This window comes from Lepus europaeus, chromosome 3 (genome assembly GCF_033115175.1).
Source record: "Lepus europaeus isolate LE1 chromosome 3, mLepTim1.pri, whole genome shotgun sequence".
Taxonomy (NCBI): domain Eukaryota; kingdom Metazoa; phylum Chordata; class Mammalia; order Lagomorpha; family Leporidae; genus Lepus; species Lepus europaeus.
The window spans coordinates 158,336,726-158,364,340 of NC_084829.1; the positions used below are offsets into that span (position 1 = coordinate 158,336,726).

At 46.8% G+C, this 27,615-nt stretch overlaps 1 protein-coding gene across 2 annotated transcripts in view; it reads left to right on the forward strand.

Annotated features, from left to right (window-relative positions):
* ARID1B (AT-rich interaction domain 1B) overlaps positions 1-27,615 on the forward strand; it is a 437,948-nt gene that overhangs the window by 102,836 nt on the left and 307,497 nt on the right. For both annotated transcript variants that reach the window (XM_062186972.1, XM_062186973.1), the window contains exon 3: positions 26,853-27,002. In XM_062186972.1, coding sequence (XP_062042956.1) covers positions 26,853-27,002 — 150 coding nt within the window. The remainder of the gene's footprint in view (positions 1-26,852; positions 27,003-27,615) is intronic.

The following is a 27,615-nucleotide window of genomic DNA, read 5'->3' on the forward strand; positions in this document are numbered from 1 at the left end:
TGTAGTGTTTGTCTCCTGAGGGATAAGCCTGTTCTTGGCCTGGGCTTGTCTGTGTTCATGGTGTGAGGCATTCAGTCACCTCAGGTGTCTCCTGTGGCAGACTGCTACTGGAGTTGCCCCTCCAGCCATCCTGTCCTCCAGCTCGTGGCCACCCTCGTCCAGGCCCTTGGGAGTTGTATTTGATTTTTGCCCTCTCTATCCTGATGGATTTCTTCTCTAGTTTAGTTCATTTTCGCACATGAGAGTGGGGGCCCTGGCTTTGTGACTCTCCTGGTCCCCACTCTGACCCCACAAGCCAGGTGATTCCAGTTCCCTCTGCCATCACTCTTTAATTCATGGTACTCTGGTATCATGCATCCCCTCCAACTAAGCGTCCAAGAGTGACCCCCAGGACCCTTCCCCTGTGGCTTCTCCCTTGCTCAGCAGGCTCTGTGCTGGCCTCAGCCCCTCCCTCACTGTCCTTTTCCCCCATCCACCTCACACCTTCACATCTTCAATATGCCCTGCACCTTTTATGGGCTGTTATTTGTGGCATGGAAACCCCGTTCTACGTGTCTGTGTCTCTGGCAAACTCTAGTGCCTCTTTAAAGCTCCACTCCAGTGTCCCGGGCTCCCGGAATGAGCCCACTGTGGCTGCAGCAGGTTGGGTCTTGACTTCTGGTGAACTGAACATGGGTCCTCTGTTCCTTGAAGGCCCTTAAGAGCTGGAGCCTCATCCTGATAGCATTGGTGTGGCTTGAGGTCGGAGGGTCCACCCAAACTGGTCAAATAAACATTTGAAGTTAATTAAAATACTGTATCTACTTTTACCATGTGAAATTTGCTCTGTTATTTGAAAGACCATCTTGAGATTGCCTGTTTGAATTTACAGATGAAGTTCATATTCAGGGGCCAGCATAATGGCACAGCAGCAGGTTAAGCTGCTGCCTACAAGGCCAACATCCCCTGTAGGCACCAGTTGGAGTCCAATTCTGCTCCCAGCTAATGTGCCTGGGAAAGCAATGGAGAATGGTTCAAGAGCTTGGGCCCCTGCACCCACATGGAAGACCTGGAGAGAGCTCCTGGCTTTGGCCTGACCCAGGCTTGACTGTTGTGACCATTTGGGAAATAAACCAGTAGATGGAAGATCTCTCTCTCTCTCCCTCTCTCTCTCTGTCCCTTTCTCTCTCTCTCTCACTGTGTGTGTGCGTGCATGTGTGTCTCTCCTTCTCTTTCTGTAACTCTGCCTTTCAAATAGATAGATAAATAAATGAATCTGTTTTTTAAAGAGTAGTACTCAGATCTAGATAATCTTTGCAGCCAGTTGCCTTTCATTTGTTCGTTCTTCTCTGATTCCCTCATTATACTGGCCTTGTACCATTGCGCCACAGTGTGATATGTAATGCACAGCCAGGGGAAGGAAAGTGCTTCTTGGCATCATGGGAGATGGTTTATAGGTATTGAATAATCACATTCAAAGCTTTACAAATTACTAATATGAGTACCGTAAGCTTTCCCAGTATCTGTGTCCATCTTTCAGTCCAGTTAATGACATTTATGTTTTGTTCCACCCAAAATACAGAGCAATTTGTCATTTATTCCAAGTTAATTCCATTTGTAAAACTCACTGCTAAAAGCGAAGTGAGGTGAGAAGGATTCATATGGCCAGTTGCACTATATTTGAATTAATGTTTGTTATTTTTATTTCACAGTCTGGATTGTAGCATGAGACTGATACAACCTTCAAATTATTTCAGGCTTCCTCCCCGCCAGCTTCTCTCACAAAGTAGAGATGCCAGGCTCTGCTCTGATGGAAGCAGTATCGTGCTTTTGCCAGTGAGCTGTTGTTTAAAATGAGTTCCTTGGTGAAAAAAGTCACAGAGAAAGCTGTCCTCATTGAGTGTGTTTTCTTCTCTTAATAGAAGGATGGCTCGCTGCCATGTTGTGTTGTTGTTTAGTATCACAGAGGTTTTACTGCAGCTCTGTTGGTGATTATAAGAGGCTACGTTTTGGCTAACAAATGTAGGAAATGTGATGAAAATCCCCTGTGTTGTACATTTCTCTGAATAACATGTTTATATAACATGCTAAATACTTCTGTTAAAGAATTGCTTTTCTGAAACTGCAAATTCCATTCCAGATTTTAGTGTTGATGAAGTGTACTGGCGAATACTTGTGTTCTAAATTATATGGGTATTTTAAAAGCATCTTCAGAGTTTTTTGTTTGAAGTTTTTTGTTTGAAGTTGGGACTCTGAAAAAAATTAAGATTGTGTATCTGGATAGTACTGTTGATTTTCTTTCTTTTCATGAAGTTTTTAAGGCAGTATTTGTTTATCTTATTTGAAAGGCAGAGAGAGAGAGGAGATATCGCCCATCTGCTGGTTCATTCTCCATGTGCCCCCGATATCTGGGTCTGGGCCAGGCCAAAGCCAGGAGCCCAGAACGCAGTTTGCATCTCCATGCGGGTGGCAGGTACCCAACTATTTTAGTTAGCACACGATGGCTTCCAGGGTGTGTGTGAGCAGGAGGCTGGGTTGGGAGCGGAACCAGGATTCAACACCAGGCACTCCAGTATGGGATGCAGATATCTCAAGAGGTGTCTTATCTCTGTACCAAATACTCACCCCAGTACTGTTGATTTGCTGTTGTACCTACTAGAAACTGAATGAAGTTATTCAGAGAGTTTGTACAGGTTTTGTATTTTGGAGTAGAGAGCACTGACGTGAGCATGCAGGTAAATTAGGTGTGCAGAACTGGGCATTTGCGTTTGTGTTTGTGAAGTGCTGGTGTGGTAGTATTCTGAGCCTGAGCCTGTGGCTGTGTTGCTTCAGCCTCACCCTTCCTGGTCCTGTGGACATCAGGCTGAGTGCAGGCTTTCTCCTGTGTACCTGGCCCTGGCCCGGGCCCTCTCGATCCTGCATGTGTGGCTTCTGCCATTTCACCTCAGTGCCGGTGGCTCTGCCATGGACCAACACTGGCTCAGCTTGAGGCCCTGAGCTTCTCCACCTGCATGTGGCATCTGAGCATCCCACTGGTGTTTCTTCTCTCTGCCCGTCATTTGACCACTGCTTGGTCCCCTGACCAGTCTGGAGGTCGTCCTCACAAGCCACGTCCTCTTAACTGCTGATGGCTGGGGATCGTACCAGGTATTTTCTGTTCGCCTCCCTCTTAGCCTTCACTGTCTTCCAGCTGGTGTGGCCACGGCCTCACCAGCAGTGTGTGAGCGCTGTCTCCTGCTCCCAGACCATTCTTACTTTGAGACCCGTGGACTATTGAGTGCTCACAGATGAGTGTCACAAGGCTGTACATCCTGTGAAATTAAATAGTAACTAGAAAATATTTCTGTGAATGCATGTGGACATGGTTTTCTGGCCATTGTATTCTCAAAGTTTCTGTGAGTCCAAATGGTTAAGAATGGTATTGTTTGATTATCCATTCACATAGAGCTTTCGTGGTAATTTATTTAAAATAAAATGTAAATCTGACATGTAACTCCTTTTTTTTTTAATTTTTTAAATTTTTTGACAGGCAGAGTTAGACAGTGAGAGAGACAGAGAGAGATGTCTTCCTTTTCCGTTGGTTCACCCCCCCAAATGGCTGCTACAGGAGCCAGGATCCAGGAGCCAGGTGCTTCCCCCTGGTCTCCCATGCGGGTGCAGGGCCCAAGCACTTGGGCCATCCTCCACTGCCTTCCCGGGCCACAGCAGAGAGCTGGACTGGAAGAGGAGCAACCGGGACAGAATCTGGCGCCCCAACTGGGACTAGAACCCGGGGTGCCGGCGCCCCAGGCGGAGGATTAGCCAAGTGAGCCACAGCGCCGGCCAACATGTGACTCCTTTGAAGTTCCTTAGTGAGTGAATAATTGTTGCAACATAAAATCTAATGGCTTTCCCAGCCTTTCGGCTTTTGTCCCTGGCAGCCTGGATCTGCACACCGAGCTACCGAAATGCCTGCACTCCCAGAGGACACCATGCTGTCACCCTCCCTCCGGCTGAGATGAGCACCTTTTCCTCTCCCACTCCCTGTGTGCTTCCCATGTCCCTTTCTCTGTGTCTGTCCCTGCCCCCAGTTCCTGCTGCATAGTCAGCATCTACTTCAGTTAGCATTGGTCCCCTGTTGTCGCTGAGTGTCCCTGCTGAGCCTGTGTTCTTCCTCAGGCTTTCAGGGTCAGGCACACAAGGCCTCAGGGAGCGCTGGGACTTCAAGAGGAAAGATTCCACCAGGGCAGCCTGCCCGTGACCTGTGGGCCTCTCCCAGAGCCAGAGGTGTTCCTGGCTTCGGGTGAGTTACCTACCAGCGTCTGAAGCACTCACTGGTTCTTTTCCCTGCACTCAAGTGTGATGCAGTTCACATGTGATGACATGGGTGCCCTTCGTGCCTGTGACATCTGGATGTCTTCGTCTGTCTTCAGACTTTGCTCTGCTGAACGGTGTGTTTTCAAGTTCTTTTGTAGTTTCTACTTATTTTCCTACCTTTTCAAAACAGCCAGATTTCCTAGTTGAAACGAGCTTGGTCTGTTGACTCAGGAGAGGAGGCGTGGACAGGTACTTAGGAAGCTCACAGGATTTCGGGGAAGGCTGCAGAAGAGGGTGAGCAAGAGGGCCGGTGTACGGTGTAAGGGGGAGATCACGCTGGGAAGCTGGTGCCAAAGTCAGGTTGCAGGCACAGAGTAGGCACCCCTGCAGGTATCCTGGCAATGCACATGGTGTGCACGTGTCTGACACTGGAAAAAGCCTTCTGTCTCTGTTTCTTTGAGTTACCAGCTAATGAGTCGAAGACCAGGGCACATGCATTGGATTGGCTGGGTAGCTGCCAATACCCTTGTTAGCAGTGGGTTTGGGAAAGCAACATTTTTTTAAGTTTTTTTTTTTTAAGACTTATTTGTTTATTTGAAAGTTAGAGTTACACAGAGAGAGAAGGAGAGGCAGAGAGAGAGGAGAGGCAGAGAGAGGTCTTTTATCCACTGGTTCACTCCCCAACTGACCGCAACGGCCGGAGCTGCATCGATTTGAAGCCAGGAGTCAGGAGCTTCGTCTAGGTCTCCCACAAGCAGGTGCAGGGGCCCAAGGACCTGGGCCATCTTCGGCTGGTTTTCCACGCCGTAGCAGAGAGCTGGATTGGAAGTGGAGCAGCCGGGTCTTGAACCGGCACCCGTACGGGATGCTGGCACTGCAGGCGGCAGCTTTGCCCTACACGCCACAGTGCCGGCCCCGGGAAAGCAGTGTTTGGCCTTTTCAGCCTCTCCTATAAGACACCAGGTAAGGAGTTACTGAAATGTCAGGAGAGGGTTCCTTGCCTGGGCAGCCAAAGGGACAGATAAAATGGTCACCACCGGTGCTGTGCTGCTTGGAGGGCAGGTCTTATCTTCATGTGGTTGACCATTGAGGGCCTGTTTCCCTAGCAGCCTCATTTAGTGAGGGTAGGGGAGCATTGCAACACCGTTTTATCAAGGAAACTGCTGGGCAAAGAGGTAATGCAGCCCAACAAAGAACGGTCAGCAGTGAAGGGCAGCCCTGCAGCTCTCCCCATGCACCAGCCATGCCTCGGCCCGTCTGCTGTGCCGTGAGGTTTCAGCAAGGTGTGTTCACATGAGGCCCATATGCACAGACCACTTGCGAAGGACTGAGCCGTGCACTAGTGTATCTGGTTCTGCGATGGCTAATTTGGTATTTTGTATTCGTGTCCTGTCTACTGGTGTTGTTTGATGTTGTAACATCTCTCTGGTTGACTGAAGCCATATGTCATTCAAATGGAACCTGTACTTTGGTGTTGGCCTGACAATCACTCAGCTGAGGCATACAGCAGTAAAAATTATGAAAACTGTATCTGTTCATTAGACTAGTGGAAGTGACAAGCACTTCTGTGGCTGTGCCCCATAACTCTGCACTCTGGCAAATGAGTGCAGGAGATTAAGCCTTTGCCCACCCCGCTGCCACCCCCTACCGTGAATTGTGTATTTGCTTCACATTTGCAGAGTTCTGTAAAAGCCAGACAGATGAGCACTTTAAAAATTGTGATGATAGAAAATGTGTGTGGGGAGTGAACTGCCTCAAAACAAGTGCTATAAGAGATATTCTAGTGGATTCTTTTTTATATCATATTAAACACTTTGCAAACTCTCAAGACCTATTTTAAGAGTAAGAGGCAGTTTGTCTGATACGGTCACAGGGTTTATGTCTTGCAGTTTTTTGTGAAGCATTACATTAACTCTTGCTGTGAGTTGAAGTACAAATATAAGAGATACGCACACATATATGTGCCGAGGTGAGTATCCATGTGGAGGTAAGCTTAGCACTCGTCTGTTTCAGACTAGAGGTGCATCTAGCAGGAAGCTTTCATGACGGTCGGAGAAAAGCAAAGCAAACACTGCAGCAACCAGAATCTTCCTCCCTGTGCAGCAGCAGATGGCAAACTGCAGTCAGAGGAGAAGGGCCCTTCCAGCGAGATTTGCAAAGTCTGTTTGAGTTGGGCTGTGGGCTTCTGGGAGCCCAGCTGCCCCTCCGGATGGTAGATTTGAGCTGCGAGTAGGGGGGCCAGTTGGTAAAAGGATGCAGGTTAATGTCACTGAGAGGAGGCTGGGAGTGGAGAGAGAGCTGGTACGGAAAGAGGGGGAGGGAAACAGCGTGAGAAAGTGGCCCTGTTGTTCGGAGTCACAGGGAAAGGAGGATATAGGAGAGAGAAGGGAGGAGGTAGAACATGCAATACTACTAATGGAAAGAGAAAGAGAAGAGGGCAAGAGCGTCCTGTGGTTGGACATAGTCATTTTCCGTTATTCTCAATATAGAGAAGAACGGAGGCTGGAGAAAAGTATGTATCGGTCTTGTTGGCTTGGCAGCTGGCTCAGAGTGGATTTCTGCGCTTTCCCAGCTCTGGCAGATCCTGCTTCCTTCCCCTACCGGGCTGCTCCTGGAGCCTCAGAGGCTGCTTCCTGTTGGACAGGGCTTGCTTGGAGACAAAGGGGTATACCTTTGTGCTAGGGGAACCCTCAAGTTGCTTCCCTGGACCTTGATTGAGGCCTAGTGTGTGGTATTTAAGGTTATGTTTATACCAGGGTTGAAATTCTGGTATAGCACTATCCCGATTTTCCCTCACAAAGCTTTGGAAATTTCTCTGTGGCTTATTCTGTGTTTTTCTTTTTAAAGTGCATATTCCTACATATCCATACACATGTGTACATACGTGATGTCACATGTGATCTGTTCTGGTGCTTTCCCTGCAGGTCTACACATGTGGTGTAGTGTTTTCAGTTTCGCACTGCCTTTTCAGGGAGCCCGAGGACTGCATAGGTTCCTGTCCCTCAGTACTCAAGTACTTGCAGTGCTCGTTAGTCACTGGAGTTTTAGTCTCCGTCCACGCTGGTGTGTGTCTCGGGTTCCAGTCCCTGCTGGAGGGAAGCAGTTACAACAGTAGTTCCCAACAGCGGATGTTCCTTCGAGATTTCCTCATGGCTTTGGATTGCACTGCTCTGTTTCAAGGGGCAGCGGGTTTACCCCCTCCCTGTGGCTTACTTGGGTTGGTAATGCTGCAGATGTGTGCCCGGCCAAGGCTGTAAGCTGGCATTCTGAAGCTGGGCACAGTGAGGGAGGGAGCCCAACACCTCAGCTTTCCCAGTTAATATTTGAGGATGAATTATCACTGATAACTTGAGTGATCACTCGTATGCTTGTGTTCTAAAATGAAATATACTAACTTATTGCAGAGTTGCCCTTAGTGCACCCGGTGTTTGTTTCTTTAAGCATCTGCTGTATGCAAGCATGACTCTGGGAATTAATCAGAATTCTTCTCTGTCATGACCTCATGTGTCCTGAGCTGTTGTGCATATTTCTTTCCTTACTGTGTGTTTTCTTCCCTGCCTGGGTTGCTGTTACTCAACGGGTTCCTCTTTTCTCCCTTCCCTGCTGACCTCAAGCTGAGACCACTGCAGGCCTGCGCCCAGCGCTGCAGGTGGTAAGAGGCTTCCAGGACCACCCCCCAGCTCCCATACAGCCCAGGCCCTCTCCCTTCTCTGCTGTGCTTCTGTTACCGCCAGACTCTCCCTGATGCCTCCAGCTTGTGAACCTGTATTCTTACTGCTCTGCTGCTTCTAGGCTGTTTATGTGCAGGGATTCTGCACCATCTCCAGGACCCAGGGTGATTCTGTTAACACCTGTCATTGCACAAAAATGTTGGGTCAGTACATGTGACATAATGGGAGGTAAAGAAGTTTGAAATTTATCTGGGAAGGAAAGTATAGGTGGGTACTGGCTCTGAGGGAGCTTTGCTGTGCCTCGTTCTGTCCGTACTGTGCTTTGTTGAATCTGGAGGCCACAAATCTAGCACTGGTACCGTCACCACTGAGCAGGTAGTCTCCGGTGATTTTAAGATTCTTTTCAGTGAATGGATACTGAGTCTGTCCCTTTTCATGGGATTGTCACAGGGTCAATGAGATGGAACTTTGTTTAAGGTGTTTTAAAGTGCTATGCAAAGTTTAGGGGTCTTTGAAAAGTTCATGGAAAATGTATATTTAAAAAAACAGCTATGCATGGATTTCAAATTTGCACCAAAACTTATTTTTTTTCTTCTTCTTCTTACATGTTCATAGGAAAAGCAGAGAGACAGAGATTGCCCATCCACCAGTTCACTCCCCAAATGCTTGGCTGGATCTGGGCCAGGCCAAAGCCAGGAACTCGTTTGTGTCTCCATGTGGGTGGCAGGGACACGTGTCCTTGAGCCATCATCTCCTGTGTCCCAGGACATGCCTGAAAGTGGAGGAGCCAGGACTCACACTCAGCACTGTGATACGGGACGCAGGTGTTCTAAGCAGAGTCTTAGCTGTCATGCCAAACACCCCTCCCTCTACAGTCTTCTCAGAGTGCCACTGTCTACAGTGTTGCTGTTTGCTTGTTTTGTTTTTTGGTGGAGAGGTGGGGAGGAGCCGACTGCAGTCAAACATGTTACACCAAGGTGTATCTGGTAGTAAATCTTCGAAGAGTCAGTACTCTGATTAGCTTTTTACTACACTGTATGGTACAGGGATTTTATTCTCCTGTATTTGTCAGGGTGGAGGGCAAAATACGGTTATGATAAAACCTTGCAAGAGGAAGCTGTAGAGGAGGGTCCAGCTGCTTAGTCTGTGCACTTGCTGGGGGTGGGCCCCCAGCTCCCACGGCTGAAGAGGTCCTTTCTTAGCTGGGAGCTGGGTGTGGACATTTGGGAGGCGCCAGTCCACCCAGAGCTGCAGCACTGCACCGGGCGGCTCTGCCTGCATTCCATTCCCCATCCATTCTTCTCGGCAGCATTGTGGCAAACCGAGGGTAGTAGCTAGAAATGTTCTTGTTATTTCTCCCAGAGCAATTATGTGCCCGAATAGTCACGTAAACCCTGTACAGAAGCCACTGCTGGGGAGACTCAGGGTTACCCCAGGGCCTTGGTGTCCCCCATGCTTCCCCTGGACAAGTCGGTTGCGTCATCCTTGGTCCTTGGGAGGTTTTGCCGTTCTTTCAGGAACTCTCCAGAAAATCCTGTCTGTCTTTTCAGTTTTTGATTTGGAAGTTGACTTCCATCTGTTCCCCTTCCCCTCCCTTCCCTGGAACTCCATCCACTCTGTGCTGTCTTGTCTTGGGCGCCTGTTGCTCGCCCACCCTGGGGGACCACTCCTGGTTCTCAGCCCAGGACTGGGACCTGGCCACCTCCCGCCAGTCTCTTCACCATGCCGCGCTTTGCCTCCTGCCCCTCCTGGGACTTGAGGCTCTCCCTTTCTGACTGAGCAGTAGGTCCTGGACCTTGTTCTCTGGGCGCCTTGCCTCAAGTTTATGATTGTTTTCTGTCGCTTCCGTACACTTGTTTGATACTGTCAGTAGAGCCGTATTTTAAATTTCGTGTCCCTGGCTATAGTGTTTTGTAGCAGTTGTATCTGTAGGCCACGGAGAGTCATTCCTGAGTCCAGGGGCCTTTATTTTTCTGATACAGTAATACTCGGGACAGTATCAGTCTGTAAGGTAGTGTTTAAAACTGCTGATTATGATCCATTAATGGGTGCATGAAGATAATGTATTAGATTACAGTCAGAAATTTTCTTGAGAGGAGAAGGAATTTGACATACAGAATAGGAAATAAAATGCTTTACTTGTAGTTCAGACTTGTGATACAATGAAGTATGTTTCTTCTTTGGCTTTTGAGCCAACACATGTGAAAGCCATTGCTCTAATTAACCCTTTGAAGCTCTTTTGGCTCTCTCCTCCCCTTTTTCTACCAATGCTAATTTACAGATTTTTTTTTTTTTTTTTTAGTAGATCAAGGAGAAGTAGAGCACACTCTGTGTCAGGACTGCCTGTTAGAAAATGGAAAGCCCAGTGACGTGCTCTGCCCAGTGCTTGGCAGATCTCTGTTCGATGCAGGGCTGCGCCTGAGGCGCTTCTGCGATGGAGGTCCTTCTGGGAGGACTGGGACCTGGGAGGATGGAGTGCCCAGACCCTCCGGTTGCTTGTCCTGGATGCCACACTGACACCACGTGGGGATGATCCCGATCTACTAAGGAGGTGGAGGTGTCAGGGCGTTCCTAGGTTGGAGAATGGAGAGAATGGAGTACTTTGGAGAGAGACCCTGACCTGCAAGAACCCCCAAATGCCCACGTGCTGCTTGTTGAATGTTTCTCTGTAAGTGAGAAGTTGCTGTAGGCTCGCACGCACTGTGGTGACTGTGGGATGTGGCATCTGTGCTCAGAGCCTATGACTGTTCTTCCCCGATTCCCTATACCTTGTCTTGAGCCCAGGGGAATCCTGCTTGAGTTATTTATTACTGCTGGGATAGACTTTCATTGTTCTTGTGAAAAACATTTCTGAAAGGAAACTGTGTCCAATGAGTAGTTAGAAATCCCTATTTTCCCAATCATATGTACGATATATCCTTTAAATTTAAAGGATTTATTGAAGTGAAAATCATGTTAGATACTGTTTGAAACCTGAAATTTCCTTCCAGTGGTACATAAGAAATTGTTTTCTCGGTTAAGAATGAAGTAGTGTGAGAAGATGGTCTGGTTGGAGTCTGGGCCTGTTGCCCTTGTGTGCCCTTGGGTTCCAGGGTGCCTGTTAAATGTCCTGGCAAAGCAAGTGAATGGCTTTTGTGTTTCACTAAAGTCCTGCTTACCTCAAAGGTTCTTATGCTGGACAATCTGAGATGACACCCACACGGAAGCATTTTTTTAGGAGGATAAATCTGACTTTATGATCATTGATTCCCACAACAAATAGTTTATAATGCTGAATGTTGACCTGTTAATATAAATGGAGGAGACAGTGGAAGAAAGGACACACTTCATTGGTTGAAAATTCTGCATAAAGAATCTTCCTCTCTCCCCCACCTGCTGTCAGCTGTCTTTCTATAATGATTTAAAAATATCAGCATCCTATGTTTATTCCTGACCCTTTTTTGGGGGAATATTTGGCATATTATTGTTCTACCTGATGAAACTGTCAAAAGTTGCAGCTTCTTTTTCTCAAGGGAAATAATTAAATTATTTTGCTTTTTATGTAAATATTTACATTTCCAGAGCTTTGATCCTTTATCTACAGCGTTTCTTCATCCCGTCTCAGCCCTTGAGATGGAACTCCTGCTCAGCGTTGCCCAGTATTAGAGTTTGTCTTATGCGTTACTGATGCATTCTGTGACTCAGAGGAAGCAGCTCTGTCCCCGCTGTGGCCTGAGTGTTGTGTCGGGGTAAGAGTTTTGGGTCCTGATATTTTCTTAGTTAACCTAAACCACTTCAGTATTTAAAGCTTGAGAAAATGCGTGTGTGTTTCTCATTTGCTGCCTTTCCCAGCCTCCCCTCTCTGCTGCCGTCTCTGGTCCCAGAATCAGGCCTCCAGGTGTCCCTGTCTTCCCCACATTCTACTTCTGGGCCCTCCCGTTGGATGTCCTTCCATTTGATGACCAAATGTCGAGCGAGTGGAGTGAGTGCTTGTGTTTGTGAGTCCAGGACAGGTTGTGTGGGATGGATTGAATCAGTGACTCAGAAATCTCTGCTTCTTACTGAGCAGTGAAGTAGTCTACAGGTACTACTGTGCACTACTTGTCTAGTACACTACTTGTAGTCTACTTGTACACTACAGTAGTGTACAAGTCTACAGGTATAACAAGGCGTAGCCTCCCCAGGGTTGGGGAATGGGTGCGTCCCTGTTTAAAACAAAAGTTGGAAGCGGCGCTGTGGCGTAAAGCCTCCACCTGTAGTGCCAGCATCCCATATGGGCACCGGTTCTAGTCCTGGCTGCTCCACTTCCAATCCAGCTCTCTGCTATGGGCTGGGAAAGCAGTAGAAGATGGCCCAAGTCCTTGGACCCCTGCACCTGTATGGGAGACTCAGAGGAAGCTCCTGGCTTCTGGCTTTGGATTGGCACGGCTCCGGCCATCGCGGCCAACTGGGGAGTGAACCAGCGGATGGAAGTCCTCTCTCTTTCTTTCTGCTTCTCTTGCTCTCTCTGTGTAACTCTGACTTTCAAATAAATAAATAAATAAATCTTTTAAAAAATAAAACAAGAGTTGTTGATCCAAATGATACGTGGACTGTGTATGCTGGACACAGTTTGAGCATCTCTGCCTCCCTCCATTTCCCAACTCAATGATCCAAGGAATAAACCCAATAAGTTGGCTTTTCAGCCACTGATGTGTGTACACACACACACACACGCACATGCATGCGTGCACACTCGGGCACATGGGGTTCAGGAGAGAAACCTGCCTGGTGAGAGGGGACAGTCTGGTGGCAGAAGCATCTTCTGATGTCACAGGCTCCATGCTCATAACCCTTCCCTTGGTATGAGCACGTTCTCCAGCTCGGGGCAAACAGCAAAATTAGCTCTGCTCCTAAGAAGCCTGTTTGGGGTGCAGGGAGCAGGACCCCTGTCTGGATGCTTGGCTACCCGGAGTCAGTATAAATGCCTAGACCTGGGCAGGAGGGTCAGTAGGTCCGGTGAAGCCCTTGTGCTCCTAGCAGGTCTCAGGAAGAGATTAGCAACTAGGTTGGGCCACGGCACAGTCTGGAGATGCCCGACGGCCGCTGCATTGCTGCTGGTTTCTCCATCCCTGTATTTCCCACCATATGCACCATCGAAATGTAGGGTGAGATGGAGCAGTGAGCACCAAATGTGGAGCACATAGACTGTGTTTTTAAAGTCTCATTTTAAAATAATGTGGTTTTTAGAATTTTCATTTTGCAGAAATTAGTGGGTTTTTTTCCTTCTCACATTTTCATCAGCTTCATTACCAAAACCTCCCTCCCTTCCTCTCTTCTATCCATCCTTTTTTAAAAAAAAATACATTCTACATTTTTTAAAAAAGATTAATTTATTTGAAAGTCCAAGTTTCATACAAATAGACACAGAGAGGGATCTTCCATTGGTTCACTCCCCAAATGGCCACAAAGGCAGCACCAGGCTGAAGCCAGGAGCCTGGAGCTTCATCTGGGTCCCCCATGTGGGTGCAGGGGGCCGAGCAGTTGCTTTTCCCCCGGCCATTAGCAGGGAATTGGATTGTAAGTGGAGAGGAGCAGTCCAGACGCAAACTGGTGCCCATCTCGTCCTTCCTTTTTAAGGGCATGGAAGCAGCTGTCACCTCGTGCTCAAAGTTGGTAACAGTAAGTTCAGAGACCCCCAGTCTTTCTTTAAAAAAATCTTCAAAGGCTGTGTTTTAAAACCATACCCACAAAGCTTATGGGTGTGGCATAAACCCCTGGGTAGAACATGGTCCACAGTGTGCTGGTGTCTCTTGGGGGACTCCTCCTTTTCTGACCACCCCTCCCCATCTGCCTGTGCTCCTTAGGAAAGCAGCCTGTTCCGTCCTCGTCCCCAGCCAGGCTCCCGTCCAGCCGCTCACGAAGTGGACAGTGCAGCCTTAGCCACGGCTGTCCGTGAGATTCTGCCTTGCACATCCATTTTGGCATCTGAGTTTCTGTAGGACAGTAGTAAAGCTCGTGGCTCCTCTCTGAGCTTCATAAAAACAGCGCTCTGGTCAAAAGGCTAGGTAGGCGAGAAGCCGGTGCTGTCCCGAGTGGCAGCATCTTCCTCTCCCATTGTAGCCGGGCGTGTCCCTGCCAAGTGCCTGCCTGACTGCCAAGTGGGTGTTTTCAAAAACATGAACATACTGCGGCCTGCCACGGATCTTAAGGTCCTGTGCGAAAACCCTGCTGTTCTAACATGTGTGAAAAGTACTGTTTTGACTTTGGATTTTGTAATCTTTCTGTGTTTTTAAGAAATTGAAACAACTCAAAGATTACATTCACAGATTCGAAATTACCTGTTACAGTTTGGGTAATAATATAACAAGAAAGATGGAAAATCCAGTGAGCCGTACTCGTCACCAAACAACCAATATCATGGGTTGCTTTCCTGGGCTCGCACTTTCCTGGACAGAAAAACCACACCCTGGGGCCGCAGCACAGGCCTGTTCTGGGAAGACACTGCTGTGAGCAGAACCAAACCGTGTGTCCCCGTGGGCCCTGCACAGCGCTCCGTTTCTTCCCACGTGTGCTCTGCCCTCCATGCACACACCTTCTGGTGCATTTCCAGAGTTAGGATTCTCTCACTTAAAAATGACTGCCTAAATTTGGCGTGGAAAATACCCTTTTTAAATTGTTTTTAAATGTGAATATTGGTAACCTAGATGTCAAAGCTGCCATGTTAGAAGTTAGCATGCCCCTTTTACTGTTAGATTTTTCCTGCACCTGATACCATACATAAGTAAGTCGTGCAGGCACACAGGTGGATTTTCTACCCCTGTAAGGGATTATGACAAATTTGGACCACTTTTCAATGATGCTTCCATTTTCTTTGAAAATAGGCAGTGCAAGCCAACAGTCTTTTGCTCTTAGGCACTCCTCCTTATACCTGAATTATGTACATTGGAAATTATTACCTATCTTTTGTAGCTGAAAAATTCTAGAATAAGATTTATTATCCTATTTATTACACACATACTTTTCTCTGTAAAGCTGCAGGTTTTTTTTTTCCTGTTATGCTTCTATTTTATAAAAAATACACTGCAGATTTTACCAATTTGTAGTACTGAATGCCCTGGATGGATCCTTGGGAAGAAAGAGTTTTAAAGTGCGTAATTAGGGGCACTTGAGCATAAAACTACAATTATGCACTTGTGTGTTAATTTTGTGTACAGTGAGAGTTTGATTCTGCACTAGTCGTAAGTAGGAGGAGGCATTGTACAGCCAGTGAATGCCAGAGCTTTATGAATATTTAAATAGCATCTCCTTTAATTGGCTAACCTGGAAAGGAGGATGAAACATCTGTAGTTAGGTGGTAAAGGAGAATACAAAAGGTGTACTAACGGTTTCTTTATAAAGGTAACTAAAAAAGTAATCTCTTGTATAGTCTTGCTTACTGTGCCTTTGGAATCATTCATGCTGTTTTAGCTCACGTTTAATTAACAATGAAGACTAACAGAGTGAAAGCAGCTTAGGTAAGCCAAAGAGAGAAACCAACAGGAACAGTGGCATGGATAGCCTCGGATAAGGAACTTTTGTTGGTAAAGAGAGGCTTCGGGGCTGGGCTGATTGACTTGCCTTGGTTGACCATACATGTGTTGACCATATGCCACGCATGCGTGTTAGGGCACCCTCCTTGAAGCTTGCAGTTAATTCTGTGAAAACTAAAAGATATACCACTTTACAAAATGGATAATAGCGTTGCAGCACTTGTTACTCTAAAGAGATAGCATAGACTGGAAATATAAATTAAGAAGAGTATAAATAAATTCATGGCTAATAGATTCATAATGGTTATTAAGACGAAATAAAGACTGAGCAGGGTATACCTCTGACTTCTTGGAATTGAGGTCGCGAGAAGCACTCCCATTTAGTTCCCACAGCTTTTATACAGCATTCACTCTGCAGAACAGTGGTCTGACCTACTATTTGCTTAAGCTGTGATTTGCTAAATATAGAGCAGTTGAACTTAGAATAAGCAGTACAATTCTGCAGGCAATTAGTAATTGTAAAGAAATCTAGGCAAGAGCAAATGCATATTGCTTTACCATGTTTATATCTTTTTTAAACATAGTGACATGTTTTCTTTCTTTTTTTTTTATTTTATTTTTGACAGGCAGAGTGGACAGTGAGAGAGAGACAGAGAGAAAGGTCTTCCTTTGCCGTTGGTTCACCCTCCAATGGCCGCCGCGGCCAGCGTGCTGCGACCGGCGCACTGCACTGATCCAAAGGCAGGAGCCAGGTGCTTCTCCTGGTCTCCCATGGGGTGCAGGACCCAAGCACTTGGGCCATCCTCCACTGCACTCCCTGGCCACAGCAGAGAGCTGGCCTGGAAGAGGGGCAACCGGGACAGAATCCGGTGCCCCAACCGGGACTAGAACCCGGTGTGCCGGCGCTGCAAGGCAGAGGATTAGCCTGTTGAGCCACAGCGCCGGCCCGACATGTTTTCTTACCTGGTGTGGTGATTTTTCACTTCTTTATTTTTTAATTTTCATCTATTTGAAAGTGACACAGAAGGAGAGAGAGGAGAGACAAGAGAGAGATCTTCCTTGTCCATTGGTTCACTCCCCAGATGCCTGCAACAGGCAGGGTTGGGCCACACTGATGATAGGAGCCTGGAACTTTGGGTCTCCCGTGTGGGTGATAGGTGTCCAAGCACCTTGTCATCATCTGCTGCTTCACAGGATACATTAGCAGGAAGCTAGAGCAGAACCAGAGTAGTATAGACTTGAACTGGCACTCTCTGGTTTGCAGTGTGACCGTTGCAAGCTGTTTCATCATGTAATGCCTGCCCCTGTGTTTCTGTCTTTATAATCTTACATGTACCCTGTTAAACAAGTCTGATAAAACAAATTTGTCATGAAAACAAGAATTATTACTGAGAACTTTTGTTTCTTTTCTTTTTTTTTTTAATATTTACTTTATTTATTTGAAAGGCCCAGTTATGGGGGGGGGGGAGATAATGTCCATTGCTGGTTCACTCTCCAGATGACTGCAATGGCAGGGGCTGGGCCAAGCTGAAGCCAGGAGCCAGGAACTTTATCCTGGTCTCCCATGTGGGTGCAAGGGCCCAAGGACTTGGTCCATCTTTTGCTGCTTTCCTGGATGCATTAGCAGGAGCTGGATGGGAAGAGGAGCAGCTGGAACATGAAGTGGTGCCCGTACAGGATGCTGGTGTCCCAGGCAGCCATTTAACCTGCTATGCCACAGCACTGGCCCCTGAGAACTTTTCAACATTGCTCACAAATCAAAAGAAGTAAATTTATTTTCTGATAGGAATTTTTAGAATCTTGTAAGCAAAGGGAAGGGTTAAATTATCCCAGATGTGTTGGTTAGTTTCAGTCTGTTATAAAATAGCAATGTTTGGGCTGGGTATTATCTCTTAGGAGTAGGACATAGGTAGAAATGGGAGTAGGTGCCATAGCCACATGGGCTCTGTGGAAGTAGCTGGTTGTGTGGTTAGCCATTGTAGCTAGCTGGTTGTGTAGCAGATCATCCTGCCTGTTCCTGACCCTGGAATACTGGGCCAACTCCTTCACCGTGGGTTATCTTTTTCTCGTTCTGAAAGCAAGCTGGGCAGGATTAGAAGAAACTTCGCTTTAGTGTATGATGCATTCAGAAACCGCTTAATGTGCATTTACTCACTGTTTCTTATTCTGCAGGCACAAAAGGACTAATACGTGGAAGTTGTGGAGTGTTTTTCTCCTTAGAGAAGCCTAAGGACAAAATTTAGCTTTCTTTTTAAAATAGGAGAGTGTAGATGGGGCAAGGAGCACCTAAGTTGTTCAGAAGCCTCCTCGGTCGAAGGTTGGAGCAGAGGGCAGATCTTGAACTTGCAAACTTGATGTTTTGCCTTCTGGCACATTAGTTTTGCCTGGACGTGTTGGCATGGTAAAATCTCCTTATGCAGCTGGTTCAGCCATGCATCAGCTTAGCATCTGAATTCCTAGCTGAGGGGAGTTTTCAGTCTGTCTGTTATGCATGAAAAATGGTGTTTGATCTTTGTGTGAAATCAGAAGCCAGCAGAATTTTCTACGTTTGAGTGGATCTGTTGTGAGCTTGAGATATTTCTTATGCTTTTTGCCTTCCCATTTGGTAGAATTTACCTGGAAGGCTCGACTCTGATGAAAAACAAGCAAAAATTACAGAGCTTTCTGCTGTTAAAGATAAATTGTTATAATATACTTTTGGATAACCCTTAGAAAGACAGCAGCAATAAATAATCCAAAATAAATTGCATTTTGTTCTAGATTGATGAGAAACATTGAGTTATTTAAGGAATGATAGCAATTCCTGTATATTCTTCTAGGCTATTCTCCACACACATACTGCACACAGATTTTCATATTCAGAAATAATATTATAGCTATTATATGTTATTTTGTAACCTTCTATCTCTTAAGTCCCAGCTTAATAATTAATGGTTCAAATATTTCACATGTGGATGTATGTAGAATGGGAATCGTTTTAATGACTGCATACTATTTTATGGAACACCACCGTCCCCCACCTCCTTGATATTGAGACATTTAGGATGTTTCCATATACTTTGGAAAGATCCATTCATTTATTTGAAAGGCAGAGTGACACAGAGGAGAGACAGAGATCTTCCGTCTGCTGGTTCACTCTCCAGAGCCAGTAAGGCTGGGACTGGGGCAGGCCGAAGTCAGGAGCCCAGCTGGGTCTCCCACGTGTGTGACAGGGACCCAAGCCCTCGGCCATCCTTGCTTCCTTCTCATGTACACTGACAGAAAGCTGGCTCAGAAGTGGAGGAGCCAGGGTGCGAACTGACGCTTGTATATGGCATGCAGCTGCTGCAGCACAACACCCATCCCTCTGTGTTTTTGAGTGTGACTGTGTTGAACTCCTTGCTGTGCAAATCTTTGCATACATATTTGCATAATATTTTGTATGCAGTAATTCTTAAGGTGAATTCCCAAAGTAGAATTCTGGATCATATGGAAGTTTCTGTAACCTTAGATACTTGAAGTTGTGTACTTACCATGATAATTTCAGTAAGCCCAACTGCTCTGTGACATTCTGAATTATGTCAAGTGAAAACATGAATACTCACTGTGCTCACTGGTAAACATCTAGGAACAGCCATTATTTAATTGTGATAGGCATAAATAAGGCAGGAGGGATTTAAGCATAGATATGATATGTACATTTGTGAAACCACTGCCCCAGTCAAGGTATGTACTGTCCATCCCCCCAGAAAGGTTCCCTCAGGCCTCTTCCCAGCCAGTCTATTGTGACTTCTATCACAGGAAGTTAATTTTTACCTGTTTTCACACTTTATATAAATAGGTAGTTCATATAGTGTGTTTATATTTAATAGCTCTTAAAAAATACTGTTCTGAAGGGAAGTGCAAATACCAACTATAGTACTCAGAACAGAAGGATCTGAGGTAAAATTTATACTTTGAAAGAACAAGTCATTCAAAAGAATGAAATTGGGGACAGGGGTTGTGACACAGTGGGTTAAACTGCTACTTAGAACTCCTGCATCCCATATCAGAGTGCCAGTGTGAGTCCTGGGGCAGAAGATGGCCCGAGTGTCTGGGTCCCTGCTGTGCACATGGGAGATCCTGATAGAGTTCTGGGCTCCTGACTTTGGCTTGGCCCAGTTCTGGCTTTCGTGGTCATTTGAAGAATGAACCAGTGGATGGAAGATCAATCTCTCTCTTCCGGTCTCTCACTCTCACCCTCTCTCTAAGTCACTCTGCTTTTCAAATAAATACATCTTTTTAAAAAGAGAATGAAATTGGACCCTTTATGCCATATAGTACAAAAATTAACTTAATGAATCATAGACCTAAATATAAGAGCTAAAAAATGCCAAAAAACTATAAAACTCTTATAAGAAAACATAGTTTCATGATGTTGGATTTGGTACATCGCTCTTGACCTTTTGGCTAAGATCAGATGTAGACTTGGCACTGATTTCCTGGCATGGCACCGCGGCTTAGGGTGTCTGCATCCGGGGTCAGCGAGTCCTGACTGCTTCTGACCCAGCTTCCCGCTGATGGATAACCTGGGGGCGGCAGAGCACGGCTGAAGTACTTGGGTGCTTCCTCTACCCAGGTGGGCCACTAGGATGGAATTTTTGGCTTCTGGCTGGCCAAGTCCTGGCTGTTTTGGGTATTGGGGAAATTAACTAACTAATTAGTTAATTAACTAATTAATTAGCTGCTTTTTAAGTAACAATAAATAAAATTTAAAATTCTATAAATTGGAGTGCATCAATACTAAAACCTTTTGTGCATCAAAGTATACACATCAGGGGAGCAAAAAGGCCACAGGATAACATATTTGCAAAGCATGTATCTGTAGGGGATTAATAGCCACACTATTATACTCCTGTAACTCAGCAACAACAAAATGAACAAATCAATGTAAAAACATGGGCAAAGGACTTGAATAACTATTTTCCCAAAGAAGGTGCACAGTGGCCGCTGAGCACATGATGATGAGGAGCTCAGCGTCATCCTGAGGGAGTGCAGATCAGCCCGTCGGAGTAGGATGCCATGTGCACACGTGAGGACGGCTGTTCAGAGCAAGACGTGCTGTCAGGGATGCGCCAGTGACGGGAAAGTGAAGTGGCGCAGCTACTGTCCAACAGTGGGGCAGTTCCTCCAGAGACTTCTGTGTGATCCAGCAGTTCCACTTCTGGGTGTGTCTGCAGAGGGGAAAGACTTGAACAGTCAATTGGTAACCCATGTTTGGTGCAGCCTGATTCATAGTAGCTGAAAGAAACCACACAAGTGTCTGAATGTGAAGGGATACACAAAAAATAGGCCAACACATATGAATTCTTTTTTAAAAAAGATTTTATTTATTTATTTGAGAGGTAGAGTTATAGACAGAGATAGGGAGAGAAAGGTCTTCCATCTGCTGGTTCACTCCCCAAGTGACCGAAACAGCTGGAGCCGTTCTGAAGCCAGGAGCCAGGAGCTGCTTCCGGGTCTCCCATGAGGGTGCAGGGGCCCAAGCACTTGGGCCATCCTCGACTGCTTTGTGTGATACGATGAAATTCTCAGTGTTAGTGGTGGTGATGGTTGACCAACAGTGTGACTGTACTTAATGTTACTGAACTCTTTTTTTTTTTTTTTTGAAAGTTAGAGTTACAGAGAGAGAAGGAGAGAGAGCGAGGTCTTCCATCCTCTGATTCACTCCCCAGATAGCTGCAATGGCCAGGACTGGGCCAGGCTGAGACCAGGAGCGGGGGAATTTTCACCAGCTAAATACATCTTGGATAAGTTTAGGGCACCACTAAGTATTTTTCTTGCTTATAAGTTGTTTTTCTCCAGTAGGAGGGCAGACTGCTCAGGTTGGTCGGTGTCCGAGGTGACAGCTCCATGATAGTAGTTGGGCTGTGTTGAGGTGGTAACTTGCGAGCTTGCATCCAGGAGGGTTGTGGTATTGTTCCAGTTGCTTTTATGAGCTGTGGGGGAGATGGAAATTGGGATGGGCCATTGTTGAGCTCACACACTTGCACTGCCAGTCATGTGTGGTGTGTGCTGACTCCGCGACATTCCCTCAACAAGCACCCTTGCTGTTCCAGGCCAGGCTTTCTGGGGACAATGAGCACCTTATCTAGCAGGCCCTGTCCTGGGCAGAGTGTGCATTGCAGCAGGGCTTATGGTCTGCTGGGGTGAGAAGGCCTGGACTTAAAGGAGAACAGCTTTCCTAACCGGGAAGGATTTCAGAGGTCTGTTAGTGTGTGAATCGAATAGACAGTATAGCTCGCTTACTTGTCAGAGTTTTTTGACTTTGGGAGTCATTTCGGTGCAGCATCCTGCACCATTAGGGTGTTTCGTAGTAGCCACAGGGAGCTCCTTGCCTAAAGCCTTTCATGTCGGAGACTGACCAGCCTACAGGACACTTCCTCCCCTTGGGAAAGACCATAATGGAGCTGCCCTTCTCGTCCTGCCCTGCTCAAAGAAGCTGGGACCTAGCTAGGTGTGTTGAAGTAGAGAACGGAGGACAGAGGAGGTAGTCGCTATTCTGGGTCTGTATCTCTCCGAGGGTCCCTCTGTGTGTACTTGAGTGCCTCCCCTACCCGTGCCATTCTCTTCCTTTGTGGAGGGAGGTGGCCTGGGGTGGAGACAAGTTCTTTATTTTAGAATGTGAAATTATGAAATAATTTAGGCATGCAGAAACATACAGAAACAAATATAACACACATGTTTGTAACTGAACCAAGGTTAGAGGTGTTAGCATTTTGTCATATTTGCATCACAATTTTTGAAAAAAAGGAGTAAGATGCAGCACTGGAGCCCTGCCCCGTGTGTCCTCTCCCCACCTCCAGGCAGAGTTTGTTTACTTTTGGATGTATAAAACTTTGGCTATATGTGCATTCATAAACATATACTACTGTCTTGTTTCCAAAATTTACATACAGATCAACCTTTCATTGCCTTCTCTTAATTTAACCTGATATTTTTAAGAGTTGAACTGTTTCTAATTTTTTTTAAAAAAGATTTGTTTATTTATTTGAAAGAGAGCAGGAGAGACAGAGAGAGATCTTCCGGTACACTGGTTCACTCCCCAGGTAGCGTCAGCGACCAGGCCTGGGCCCGGCTGAATCCTGGAGCTCAGAGCTTCGTCTTCACCTCCTGTGAGGGTGGCGAGGGCCCAAGTGCTTGGGCCATCTGTTGCTTTTCCCAGACCATTAGCAGGGAGCTGGATTGGAAGTGGAGTAGCCAGGCCTTGAACCAGCGCCCATATTGGGTGTTGGCATTGCAGGCGGCAGCTTTTCCCACTGTGGTATGACAACCACCAGCCTCGGTTCGAACCATTTTAGTATCAGGTCTCATTCCTCTTTCCTGCCGTGCAGTTTAATCGTGTGATTATAGCAAAGTTAATTTACCTGCTATTTTAGAGTTCGAGTGTGTCGTCTGCTTGGTGATTTTAAAGAGGGCTGCACTGAACATCCTTCCTGGGACACACAGGGCTGTCTCCTAGGCATACACGCGCAAGCCTCTTTGCTGGTCTCTGGGATCATTTCATTAATTGTTGAGGCTAGGCAAAAAAGTGCAGGATACGGTGAGGTGAAAAAAGTAGAGTCCAGCATTGTGCCCATTTAGCGTGATACAGAGCTGCAAGCGTTCATACATGTGTCCTTATTGGGACAGCTTCCCAAAATAAATACCTAAAGTCAGTGAATCATTGTTAGCTATGCTTTCAGTCTACAAAAATATCTGGAAGAATTCACATTTCTTTGAAAACTGGAATAACTTTTCTGTTATTGTGTGTGCTCATGCACCACTTTTAAGGGTTCTCTTTATTTAGAAATGAGTGGAGTAGATTATTTTTAAATAAAAGTTCTGATCCCAGGCATTTTCTGGAGATTTCCACTTAGTTCAGCTTAGTGATATGGTTATCTTTATTTAAATGTCTAGCGGCACAGAGTGGTTGCTGAGCAGTGGGTCATTTGCTGGGGTTAGTAGTTACTGACCAGCCAAGGGCATGGTGCTGCCAGCAGTGTTGAGTTCAGGGTTTCCCAGTGTTAGGTAAAGCTGAACACGTGTATAAATTGGTATGGTAGATGTGATTTCATTTTGTGTGCCCTTTGATTTGTCTTGCTTTAGCAATCCATTGAGCAAATTCATGCATTTCTTCTTCTTTTTTTTTTTTTTTTTTTGACAGGCAGAGTGGATAGTGAGAGAGAGAGACAGAGAGAAAGGTCTTCCTTTGCCATTGGTTCACCCTCCAATGGCCGCTGCAGCTGGCGCATCGCGCTGATCCGAAGCCAGGAGCCAGGTGCTTCTCCAGGTCTCCCATGCGGGTGCAGGGCCCAAGGACTTAGGCCATCCTCCACTGCCTTCCCGGACCATAGCAGAGAGCTGGCCTGGAAGAGGGGCAACTGGGACAGAATCCGGCGCCCCGGCATTTCTTCTTTGAACAGCCATTTATGACTGGAGAGTCCTTTTCCAGGAGACATCTTTGAGGGAGAAGCTTGTAGTGTAATGATGCCGACACATGGTAAATGGGTGAGCACACAGTGGTAGGGTAAACTAAGCAACTGAATCAGATGATAAAATGGGCAAGGCCATGAGAAGGCGATGGTCAGGGCTGAGCCCAGCCAGTGTGGCCGTCAGGGAGAGGTGAGTTCCAGGTCAGAAGCCCTCAGCGCAGCACTCCCGGTGTGCAGTAACTGTTGGGTAGTCACTGGTACTCTTAGTTACTGGAAATGGCTGAGGCTAAGACCAATTTAGGAGGACAGCAACAACTCTGAGCTGCCGAAGTGGGTTTCGCGTGGCTGTGGGGCTAATAGCTAAGTTACGAGGTCAGATAATCACACAGCCAGGAAAACGCCCGTGCTCTCCTCCTGGCCTAGTCGTCTGGGCTCAGCGTCATCCTCCTGACGCTGTGTGGTGTCCCAGTCCTCAGTACGGGAGTGCAGCTGGGGTGTAGGTTGAGCCACAACCGCGAGCTGCTGTGCAGTGGTTTGGGGGCCCTGCGGCCCTGTGGATTCACGTTCATGGGGATGATGCTGTGGTTTACGGGGTCTCAGAAGCAGATAGATATTTGAACACCTGGCAGATAAATCATTTAAAACAAAACCAATAAAATGATTATTAAAGCATTAGACATTAGTTTCAGGCAGGTGAATATTATATTCAGAAGTTGGTTTTTAAAGGTAACACTTAAAATAATGAATATTTTAGAGATAGCAAACTTTTTAACTTATAGTTTAGTCTGAAGTAGTAACAGTATTGCTGTCAACTTCCAAGAAAGGTTATTGTTTTTCTGATGACAGTGTCAATAAATGAATAGAGGACATAGCTCATTGTACAGCTGGAGATGTAAGGTCAACCATATTCACACAGCCGAGCTGGACTAGGAACTGGGCTCAGATTTCATGGCTGTCTAACACAGAGATTCGCGACTGAGCTGGATTTCAGGAAGTATTGCTGCTGGGGGCTCCCTCCGAGACGAGATCCAGCCGGTACACGCGAGGGTGCCCTGAGCGCACCACCCTCTGTGGCCTACAGAGTGAGGCACCAGTGATGTTGGTTCAAGCTAACAAATTAGACCTTGTATCTGAAAGAACAGCCACCAGGCTGTTCATGGTGGGGGACGTTAGTAAGAACCGGGGAGTAGACCTGTAGGCTGGGGTCGCCCTGGCAGGTTGCCCAGGATGTCCACTGTTCTTGTGTCTCCACTGAAGGTGGGCCTGTGCTCGCACACGTCCTCCCCGTCCTGAGCTGCCCACATTCCTGCCATTGGAAGAGACAGTAAATGATTCTGGAAGTTTGTGCCTGCTGTCGTGTTAGTCGGTTCCTACAATATGTCCTCTTGTAATCTGGCGTAGGCAAGAGGGCCCCCCTCCCCAAGTAACACTTCCATATTGTGCGTAAGGGTTTCTGTAAACCGGAAAGCCAACATAGTAAAGTGCAGTTCCTAGGGGAGTTGCGGGCTGTGTTGACGGAGCTTTGCAGTCATTTTAACACTGGCAGAAAGTGTTATCCTAACTGCTTCAAATCAAACTGCAGACATGCTTGTGTGAAAGATAGTATTAGATATCAAATCAGACATATGGGTGTTGAGCGGGAGGATGTGTGGTGGTGGTGCATGGTATTCCAGCATGTGGAGCTGTGTTTTGTGGAAATTCTTGAGTTTGGCTTATGGCAGGGACATACATTCATTATGAAGTATCAAGTATCAAAGTGTAGGATAAATAAAAGCAAGGAATTCCACAGCGCACACTTGTCTGCTCTGTGCCGCCAGAGGCGCGTCATCCACACTGTCTGCGATTGCTATGGCAGGGCTGGGTCCTGAGCGGGCCTGGGTCAGGAGAAACGGCGACTTCCACTTCGCGCCTTTTTGCCCTTTGCCCACTGTTTCTGGGAGAGCCTGTGCTAAGACGTCCGAGAGCAGGTGTTGGTAATTGTCCTCTCAACCATTCCTCCCTCTTCCCGCCGTGAGTTTGGTGGTTGGGTGGCCGCGTGGTACCCCACTTAACTGCAGTGTGGGCCCCTGGGGCTCCAGGTCTGGAACTCTCAGCTGGGCCCTGGGATGTCACCCATTCTCAGCTCCAAGGTGCTTTCTGCCGACCTGGTGTGTCTTGTTTTCCTTTCTCTTTCATGCTCCCTCTCCCCATTAGGAGGGGGAAAGCAGTTGTTAGATTCCTCATTGAAAACGATTTTGAAATATGATCAATGGACGGTGTATCCGTTGCATGGCAGAGGACCTTCCCCTGGCACTGCGGTCAAGGTCTTGACTCCTGTAAGGTCGAGGTGGCCAGAGCTTTTGACTATGCCCCTGGCATTTGCACTGCACGGCACTTCACTGAGGTTGTTTTATCAACTCATGAAATGGTAATAACCCTTTGCTAGGTAAGAGTACCTTTCTTCAGGAGCTCATATCGGTGGCTGTACTGTTTGGTAGAATTGGTATTGTCTCAAAGGAAAGTGTCTTTAGCATAAGTATACAGTTGCTGACATCGCTGGTGTGCCTCTGCTGTGAGTGGCTGTTCTGTACCAGGGGGAACACCCAGACCTCACGCATCCTGCGACGCCTCAGTGAGTTGACTCGGATGTGGGAGTTTATTTTCATTTGCAGTGTGGCAGGGGATGCCTCTTCAACTTCTCAGCACAGGCATTGATGTTAGTGTTAGAAGCCTTTTTCCCCTGTTTACTTTTTATGATATAATTAATACTTAATATTTCACAAGATATGATTGCTTTAAAGGCATAGTCATGTTATCTTTTGACTTCATTGATGGTATGTGAGTAGAAGGCAGCATGTCGATTTAATCTAATGAAGAAGATTAAAAATATTGAACTCAGTTGCCTAGCAAAGAACTCACTATATGTTGCTGACTTGAAACCATATTTGATTTCATTTAATTGCACGTTTTTATTTTCTCATTTGCTTTGCTTGACTTTTTGACAGCTGCCACCTCAGTATGGACAGCAAGGTGTGAGCGGTTACTGCCAGCAGGGCCAGCAGCCTTACTACAACCAGCAGCCGCAGCCCCCGCACCTCCCGCCGCAGGCGCAGTATCTGCCGGCCCAGTCCCAGCAGAGGTACCAGCCGCAGCAGGTGAGCACAGCCCCCTGCTCCCAGGCCCCGTTCTCTCCTCCAGGTCTGTGTTCAAGGCAGACCGGGCTCCGAAAGTCTTCTTGTCCTGTCTTCAGAATTGTGTTCTTGGTGGGAAAAGGTGGTTTTGATTAAATGCAAAACTAGAGCTTCACCTGTCTTCCCTCCCTGTCTGCTCTCCCTCCCTTCCGGCCCTTTGCTCTCTGCTTCTCCTCTGTCCCTATCTGAGACTGAGAGGGAGAGCGACGTGTTTAATAGCTGCTTGCATGCTGGTTCGTGACAGCCAGCTTGGGTCGCTTGTCATCTGCATTGTGAGTCTCAAGGAAGTGCCCGCGTCTCTGTGGAAGTGTTCAGGGGAAGGGCTTCATCAGGGGTCCTTGTTTTCCTCGGGCCTTGTCTTGTTTCTGTTTCCGGGCAAGTGCACTGCCTCAAACACTGTTGCCTTTGACACTGTTACTCTCCTCCTGCAAACTCAGGAGAGCATCACCTCAATTACTGTATGTTAAGATGCTAACAGGAATGGTGTTCTTATCTATATCAAGCAGTTTCTAGTCTAAATTCGCCTCATTGAATACTCTCTTAGGTAATTAGGGCATATATTTCAGCATACATGATT